We start from the raw sequence: 9,794 nt of genomic DNA on the forward strand, positions 1-9,794 counted from the left end.
GGTGAAAGCAGAGAGAGTGAATGAAAGCACAGTGAGAGTGAAAGTGGAGAGAGAGAGAGTGAAAGCAGAGAGAGAATTAAAGCAGAGGAGAGTGAAAGCAAGAGGGTGAAAGCAGAAAGAGATGGAGAGTGGAAGCAGAGGGAGAGTGAAAGGAGAGAGAGAATTAAAGCAGAGAGAGGGAGAGAGTGAAAGCACAGGGAGAGAGAAAGTGAAAGCAGAGTGAGAGAGAAGGGAGAGAAACTTAACAAACAGTCGAGAGACAGGAGAGGGAGATAGAGGGAGATAGAGTGTGTGTGTGTGTGTATGTGTTGCCCTGTGAAGGACTGGCGCCCCCTCCAGGGTGTGTTCCCACCTTGCGCCCAGTGATTCCAGGTAGGCCTCTGGATCCACCGTGACACTGAACTGGATAAGAGGTTACAGACAATGAATGAATGAATTTCCCACTCATGTAACAATTTACCAGTCTTTAAAGCTGTGACTGAGCAGAATCCTGAGGTGGAGAAGGTAGTAATCCATCACTCAGTCAACCTTTAATTTCTACAGGTGCATCTCAATAAATTACAATATCAACAAAATCAGTAAATTTATTTCAGTAACTCAATACAAAAAGTGATTCATTACAAACAGAGTGAGCGTTTATTTCTTTTAGTGTTGATGACTATGAAAACCCAAAGGTCATTATCTCAGATAATTAGAACAATCAATACCCAACACCTGCAAAGGTTTCCTAAGATTTAAAACAGTCCCTTAGTCTGGTTCAGTAGGCTACACAATCAAGGGGAAGACTGCTGACTTGACAGATGTCCAGAAGGCAGTCATTGACACCCTCCTGCTGTATCCAAGCGTATTAATGGAAAGTTGATTGGAAGGAAAATGTGCAAAAACAACAGGGGTAATAACAGCCTTGAAAAGATTGTCAAGAAAAGGCCATTAAACAATTTGGGGGAAATTCAGAAGGAGTGGACTGCTGCTGGGGTCAGTGCTTCAAGAGCCACCACACAGACGTACAACTGTCACATTCATAGTGTCAAGCCACTCAAGACCCAGAGACAACACCAGAAGCGTCTCACCTGGGCCAAGGAGAAAAAGAACTGGACTGTTGCTCTGTGTCCAAATTCTTGTTTTCAGATGAAAGTAAACTTTGCCTTTCATTTGGAAATCAATTTGGTTTGCAGAGGCATGTAATCTGGGTCTTGAGTGTGTACACTCCAATAGAAAACAACACACCAAACCAAAAATTGCCCAAAAAACACACAAAAACAACAAAAAAATGTCTTTGGAGTAGAGAAAACTCTTAGAGAAAGTAGTACAGGAGAATATTTCAGAAAGGAACTGCACAACAAAAATAAGCATTTGTATTTTTCTAAATGTAACAAAAAGCATATAATAAGCAACAGAAGCAAGAACATCCACTGTAAATAGACAACAGACAATAATAAAATGTTTAAATTCTTTGTTAATAATAATGAAAATAACAGGCCTTTGGTTGGGAAAACTTACTTTACTCATTAGTGTCACTTGAATGAGCATTTTCATTTTATGTTCAGATGATTCATTTGCACTTACATATATTTACACACACGACTGTTTCTGTTTCATCTCTTTCCCTCTGCTTTCACACACACACACACTCTCTCTCTCTCTCTCTCTCTCTGTCCTAGGAGTTAATGATGGAGCGGCAAGAGAATTCCCGGTTGTTGAAGTCTCATCAGGACAAAGACGACCTGATCGTTAAACTGAAGGAAGAAATTGATCTCTTAAACCGGGTGAGGAACCTACCACACTACACCAGCAGGGGCCACAATACTGATAATCACTCAGTAAACCTTTTTTTAACTCTGTACATTGAAGATGACCCTTGATTACGGTGAAGCAGAACATTGTATGAAGTACACACACACTCACATGAATGAGAGGGAGGTGTGAGAGGAAGAAACTGATTTACTGAAACATTAGTTACAGGGTCTATGTTAAATGTAAGAAAGGATTTTCCAACAGTAACACAGCTGCATCATCACAGAGCCATATCCACTGTCTGCACACCATGTTCTTCTCAAACTCAGAGATATTTTCATACTTTGGTAAAAGACAAATTCCACTTGTATCTGTGAACCCCCACTAAAGGGATTACTGCAGAAAATACAACCTGGTGAAACTGCAGAGCTGAATTTTCACACACAACTTTGAGAGGAAAGGAAAGAAAGGACAGGGAGAGAGATAAAGTAAAAATGTAAATAAAGATAGAAGTGGGCAAAAATAAGTAGAAGGAAATAGAGAAGGAGATGGAGTTGATGGAGGCATGTGGGCGGAAGATGCAGATACTTAAGGCTTATAAGAACTGAGGAGGAAATAAACTGCGTGGATAATACTGCACTTGGCCAGCAGGAGGCACACTACTGATAACAAGAGTTAGAGTGACAGATAATACTATGACCTCAGGCACAAGTGCATCAGTCCCATTTCATTTGGTGCTTTTCTGTGCAGATTATCCTAACATTTTAATGGTGCATTTGAAAGCATGGGGATTAGTTTGCCTCTGGAAATGATAGAGAGGGCACAAGAGAGCAGAAAACGTGACAAGAAAGAGAGAGGCAGCATGAGACCAAATTTAAACTGGAAACTGAGATAGCGTGTGAGAGAGAAGAGTGAAACAGAGTAGTGAGGGGGAGAGAAATCCAGGACTGAGAAAAAGGCACAAAGAAAGTAAATGTGAGCGAAGGAAAGGAGTCTCAAAGGTAAAGTGAAAGTGAAATTGTGCTGTATGGTCAGTGTACAATAGTACAGTGAAACTTAACCTTTGCATTTTACCCATCCTTGGCAGTGAATACACATACACTCGCACAAAATCTCTAATCCTTAGGAGACTCTCTAGTGATTATTAGCAGTAAATGCACACCCAGGGCCACAGGCAGGCATTGTTAGTTTTGGTTATGGGAATAGCTGTGCCATAGCTGCCCAACCAGACGAGCACAGGAGAAGGTGACAGTGTAGCAGGGGCAGCTAGAGAAAGAGAGACATAATGTATATAATATTGGCTGTCTAATAAAGTGATCAGTGAGTGTGTGTGTGTGTGTGTGTGTGTAAAACACTAGTAGGGTTAATGAAATGAACAGATTTACTATGTCTCTGGGATGAACAGATTCGTCTTTGCTGTGTTTAATAATAAACTCTATACTGTTCTCTGTTTAGAGACAGATTTGGAACAGTGACCAAATTATGACCTCAGATTCTCTCCATTTCCTTCTGTAATCAGCAGAGTATTGTAAAGCTCTTCACGGATTTAACACAAGATTATAATTATCCTCCATTTTGTTTCAGTACCGGACCCCCACCGAGGCACAGAATCACCTGATTGGTGTTTAATCAACACTTTAAACTGATTGTAAGCTGCAGAGATTAGTAGCTTTCAGGGTTTAGGCTGAGCTCATTTACATATCAGTTTTAGAAGCACAGTAACACTAACATCTTGTTTAAAGCTTATGCCCAATAACGAGAAACTTGCTAGAGGCGCATAAAGCCCACCATCCCTTTGGCAGTGGAACTGGTGTTCTCTGACGTGATGGAGTACATTTGGGATGACTGTAGAGAAAATTGTTAATCATTTCTTTACAGTGGCTAGAGACACAATGGTACAGAGATGGAACCCAGGCATGTAAACATCTACATGACAAATATAGCTGTTTATTTACTCTCAACATCCACCAGTGAACGATGAATCCCACTTTCCATAATTTCCTCTTTTCCTTGGCCTGACCTTCCATTCCCTTCTAAAAACTATTGCCAGACCTCAGTGTATAGGTAAAGGTTTGATGTAATAACTTTCTGTGTGGAGCTTTTACAGTGGAACATCTAGTTCCATTCATCACAACTGTGAATCATGCTGACTCTGGAACTCTACATTCAAAACTGTCTCAGTCACTTTGGAGAAATGATGAAAAATCTATAGCAGCCTTCAGTCACAAGAGCATTTCTGATGTTGGACGGTTTAGTTTTAAATAACAAATAGTCCCTAAGGTATTGCATGGGACTCCACCAGAGAACTTGGCATTGGGGCGGCAGGGTGGCGCGACAGGAAGTGTCGCCATCATGCAGCTTCAGGATCCTGGGATGGTCCAAAAATGTGCGTTGTTCCGTGGGAGTGAATCTGTCAGTGTGTGTTGCCCTATGAAGGACTGGTGCCCCCTCCAGGGTGTGTTCCTGCCTTGCGCCCAGTGATTCAGACACATGAATGAGTAATTCTAGGCTCCTGTAAATCAGTCCCATTTGATGAATTTCTATAGAGATTATACTAGTATCTGACAGTATTTATAATATAGTGTATTTGAAACCATGAGGATGAGTGTGCCTCCAGAAATGTGAGAGATATTCATTCTCACACACACATACACACATTCCCAGAGCTCTATCCCTTGCTCTGATTCACTCTCCCTTGTGAAAAGAGCTGTCTTTTTCCCTCCTGATCTCTGATCCAGGGTCAGAACTCACAAAAACAAGCAAAAATAACTCTGTCTCAATCCAATGTCCAAATCAAACTGAGCCTCTGAGTTTAATGCCAACACACACATTCACTGAGCTGCTGCACACTTCCAGGCAAGAAAAAGCATCCAAAATGGCTGCAGATATTTAAAGAAATTAAATGAAATCAAATAAAATATGAGCCGTCTCACAACACATCCCTAAAATATACATCATTGGGACGCTTCCTTCGAAATATGAGTTTGAAGTGCATTAACAATATTAACATTTCATAATGTTCTATAGAGTCTTTATATACTGTAGATTGTTTTTGTGATTTCATTTGAATTTATAAAGTGTTTTTTGAGTGAAGCACAGCCAAACAGGACAGGAGCACTGTATTTCTCATACCAGATGTGTATAAAGCCCATCAGCATTAGGCTGGGCTCCATCCATTACTGGTTTGGTTTGGAGTTTGTGACACATCATCACCTCACATTTGTACCTGAACTCACTGAACTTGTTGTGGCTGAATATAATCAAATTTGAAACAATATTAATATTGTTTTTTGGTTGGAGCTGTGATGTCACAACACCGCCAGCTTCTTACTATTTTTCCTTTAGTCTTAAATATTGAAGCGGGTACCTTCTGGTGCATTGAGTGTGATGAACTGCATTTATATCACAGAAGATTTTGAACAGGAAACAAAACCCAGCCTGGTATCTAAGAGACATGTCAAATCGGCACAAAGTAAGGAATGTACTTGTGCTCTCCAGGCCCTGTCAACTTGCCAAAATCTTCAGTGTTTTTGCTTTGTCTGAAAGGTTTTACTGTTTTTCACATGAAAATAAATCCCAGACATTTCCAGTGCTGTGATTTCCATTAAATGAAGCGTGAAATATATCGCTGGAGCAGCAGCTTATGAGCCTCAAACCTAGCCTAATGCCAACAGAGGAGTCCAACAGAGGAATATAAAGAGGCCCACCAATGTTGGGCTGTCTTCCTTGGAGTGATGGTGCTCAATCTAAGACGTTCGGAATGAGTTGGAATGCAGAATTAATGATCCAAATTCAGTACCTAACCGCACTGTTTGTGTGTCTGAATACCATTAAATGCTGACAGTTGTGTTCCAACACCTAAAACCTTCCCAGAAATGGAGAGAGTTACGGCAGGAAAAGAGGAACAAACCCCCACACTTCAAATAATTTACTTTTCACATTACATTTATGAAATACTTTCAAAAACACATGGAATAGTCAGATTTCCATGTCATGGGCCCTTTAGCTACAGGACAGTTAAACTGATTTCTACTAACGTTTTAATACAATAGTGGTAATTTTTATTTTTTTACAATACATGCTCATTGTAGCTGTTTGGATGAAATGAAGAAATTGTTTGTCCTCTCCAGGTGGAACTAATTTGACAGAATCTGGAGTGTTTCTTTTTTTGAATTGTGAAGTGTTGCACAAACACTGGCCATACAGTGAGAAAGTATACTTTACATTAAAGTAAATTAAATTTTTAATTTGTTTTTTAATGTGATCACAGAACTACTTTATGTATCAGTCTTCAAGGCACTGTAACAAAACATTAATGTTCCTTTAATGTGAAATGGAGACTTCAGCATGTCACTGCTGCTTTGTTTAATGTGATATCAAAAATAATAAATAATTTAAAATGAAACAGAACATTTAGAATTAAAATTTTTCTATTTTGACACTCTTTTGATGTTTTTGCTACAGAATCCTCCATGCAATAATATACATTTATGGTTTAATATATTCCATTTTTAAGAGAATCTTTGTTTACAGTAAGCCAAGGAGACCTAACCTACCCCCAACTTATTAAGCGAAAGAAAAAGAAATATGTTTTGTTCAATAATAAAAAAGTTTTATGTAATGTTCTGTATTATTATTTTTAGATATATAATAGATTTTTAAAACAAAATTACATTTTTATTTAAAGCATATAAAATGTTTGGAGAAAAACTAAATAAATTCAAACTGCATTTCCAGAAAATGGCTTACAAATTGTACAATTTATAAAATTAATTAAAAACCAAGGATATCCAGTGTCGGCACTGCCAGGTTTTTTTTTTTTTTTTTTGTTGTAATTTCAGATGCCAAAATAAGCAATTCAGTTTTATTGCATTTTCTAGAAATAGGGTTTGTACAAATGATTGTAAAAGGTATATAAATTACAGACTGATAAAGCTCATTAACCCTGAAATTTTTTATTTTTTTTTATTTTTTTATTTTTTTTTTCTTCCCAGGATCTGGACGATATTGAAGATGAGAATGAGCAGCTGAAGCAAGAGAATAAAACTTTGCTGAAAGTAGTTGGACAGCTGACCAGGTAGAAGCGGATCTGGAGGGTGACCGTTTAACTGCCGAAAAAACCTGCAAAAAAAACAAAACAAACAAAAAAACACTGTTCTTCCTGCTTTGTCTTTCTGTCTGTGATGATGAGCTGCAAAATATGATTTCATATTAAGTGAAGTCATCTTAAATACTGTCAATGTATGAAATAATTCTAGTTATGGGATAATTGTAAGTACAATCTTATAAGTACATTATAAGATTATTGAACATTTAATTTGATTTTATTCAGTGAAAATATCTTATTTCATTTGCAGATTATTTTATTTTATTTCAAGAAATAATGCAGGAAATGCATGAAACAAGTCAAATGATCTGCCAGTGGAATAAGGTACGTTGACTGGAGCAAACAATTTATAACAAGAAAAATCTAATATTATTCTTACAACAACCTCAGAGTTAGACGTTAACTCTATTGACTAGGTTTAGGATGAGTTCATTTAAATGTGTGTTTGCAGTCTTATGATGGTGCTGGTGTGGGGGAAAAGTTGGTGACACATGGAGAGGGAGGTGTTTTGTATGTTTTTCCCCTCCTATTTTCAAGCTGAGATCCATGTTTCTATTTAATGTAAAAGTGGTTTTGTACATAGGGCTTTCAATCTTTCTGTTTCTCACAAATTTTCAAGAAGAAATCATGGTGAAAATTGAATGTAAACCCCCCATCCCCCCTCCCTTTTTTATTTTATATAAAGAACTTGAGCTTAAAAAAAGGGCCCTGATATTGAAACGTAAAATATTTTTTGTTGTTTTTGTTTTCATTTTGTTTGTATGTAATTGTATGTACTGGCACTAGAGATTCCTACGGATTCCCAGGAAAAACAAGACAAACTGGTTCGTAAGATAGAGACCAATCCAGACCAGTACCAAAAGAAGTACAAGTGCTTCTTCGTTTTTGGGCCAAAGTGGGTGTAATTCCATACACCAGGTCTCTGAAACAGATTACTTCCATTTTATTTTCTTTAATCCATCTGTAGTGATTTATAACAATAATCTGACAGAAGAAATCTAATCTATTTTTCAGACCTAGGCTAAATATTCAGAAACTCCAAAAAATTTGTTTTCCTCTTTTACAATTTGAACTGGAGCAAAGAGGCTAATATTTACAGTTAGCTACAAGTGATCTGCCAGTGGAAAATAAAAGGCTTTCTCCAGAGAAAGAAATACATTAAAATAACAAAAATCTAATGTAGTGAGAATTTGATTAATCCTGTACTACAGCAGTCTCAGAATGGGTCAAATTAAATACTGAATAGAATTTAGATGTTTTTATTTATATTTTCTGCAGTCAGTTGAGAAAATGCCATCAAAGGGTTATGGCATTGTCTCTGAAAAACTGGCCTCACTCTCTCTAGACTGGAAGCACTACCTTATGTATCCCTTTATCACAAGCACAATACTAGCCAGCTGGGCGTATGTTAGCTAGCATAGCAAATCTGGATCTATAGTTGAACAAGTCGTCTGGACATAACCTAACTGATAAAACTGACACAGACTTCACATAAACATTTATACACCGAGCTACAGAATCTGTGACTATAATATCTCTCCATTACTCCATCAAAAAGTGTCAAAACATGAGAATCTATTATGTGAACTTTACCCTAGCCGAATACCCTTTGCAGAATTGGTTATATGCATTCACAGCTTGTGTAGGTCTGTTCCAGTTATAAAAATGTATGCACACTGTCCTGAGTAGCTGCAATCCACAACCGGCCAAGGCACACAGTTGAAGAGGAACGTGTTATGATGATATTACAATGCTAGTTTGCATGCTAATAAGCTTCCATTAGCATAGTACCTCCAGTGCAAAAGTTAAAATACGTTCAAATGCCTAGCATTGGCTGGAGAATGATGGGAAACTTGTCATGTTTTAGCCAAGAGCCAACATTTTCAAATATTTTCACTAGTGGGATGGAACATAAAATGTTAATAAATTTAAAAAAAAATCAATGAGAAGTATTGTAACAGTTTAGATTTTCTGAGGAATTAGCAAACATTTATTTTGTTTGTAATCTTGTGACCTTGACATCAAACAGTATCAATGTTTACAGGCGTGTTTTTGTTTGCAGTATCTGTAGATGTAGCTATTTGTGATTATACAGTTTATTTCTAGGCTTTTGGCTCCTGCAGTTCATTATAAATATATTATAAACAACCAAATCAGGTGGATGGATGGAGGTGAAGTTTAAACAATAAAAAAAAGACTGTTTAGTCATTAGCTCATTTAGCTCTTAGCTCATTTACAAAGCGACGCTGGGTTGAGAATTGAGATAAACACAACAGCGCTAGCAACACGGGGGAAAAGTCTGAGTGGATTTTTTTTTCTTTAAAGAGTGAGGGATTTACATCTCTCTCTTCCTCTCATTCCTTTGCATATTGCATGTACAGAAGATGAAGTCATTTAATAAAAGTTTCATTATCTGTCCCTCTGTATTTTTCATTTATGGTTTGTGAATTTTTACAAGTTTTAACAGAAATGTAACGGTTAAGTGCTGTCCACATTAGTCACAAAATGAGGAAGAATATTTATTTTTTTTTTTTAAATCCAAACCTATTATCACTTTCATTTTACTTGTTAACCTCTCAACTATTTTAACACTTTGCGTTTAACTCATTTCTTATTTGACACAAATATATTTACATTTACATTTATACATTTAGGGCGGCACGGTGGCAGGTAGTGTGGGTTCGATTCCCGCTCCGGGTGACTGTCTGTGAGGAGTTGGTGTGTTCTCTCTGTGTCCGCGTAGGTTTCCTCCGGGTGCTCTGGTTTCCTCCCACAGTCCAAAAACACACGTTGCAGGTGGATTGGCGACTCAAAAGTGTCCGTAGGTGTGTATGTGTGTGTTGCCCTGTGAAGGACTGGCGCCCCCTCCAGGGTGTATTCCCGCCTTGCGCCCAATGATTCCAGGTAGGCTCTGGACCCACCGCGACCCTGAACCGGATAAGCGCTTACAGAT

General features: G+C 37.8%; 1 protein-coding gene across 2 annotated transcripts in view; it reads left to right on the forward strand.

Annotated features, from left to right (window-relative positions):
- pawr (PRKC, apoptosis, WT1, regulator) overlaps nt 1–9,227 on the forward strand; it is a 59,258-nt gene extending 50,031 nt beyond the window's left edge. For both annotated transcript variants that reach the window (XM_066669432.1, XM_066669434.1), the window contains exons 6-7: nt 1,662–1,766; nt 6,729–9,227. In XM_066669432.1, the coding sequence (XP_066525529.1) occupies nt 1,662–1,766; nt 6,729–6,815 (192 nt within the window). In that variant the 3' untranslated portion in view covers nt 6,816–9,227. The remainder of the gene's footprint in view (nt 1–1,661; nt 1,767–6,728) is intronic.
- Nucleotides 9,228–9,794: the final 567 nt, after the last annotated feature.

This window comes from Hoplias malabaricus, chromosome 4 (genome assembly GCF_029633855.1).
Source record: "Hoplias malabaricus isolate fHopMal1 chromosome 4, fHopMal1.hap1, whole genome shotgun sequence".
In the NCBI taxonomy this organism is placed as follows: Eukaryota; Metazoa; Chordata; class Actinopteri; order Characiformes; family Erythrinidae; genus Hoplias; species Hoplias malabaricus.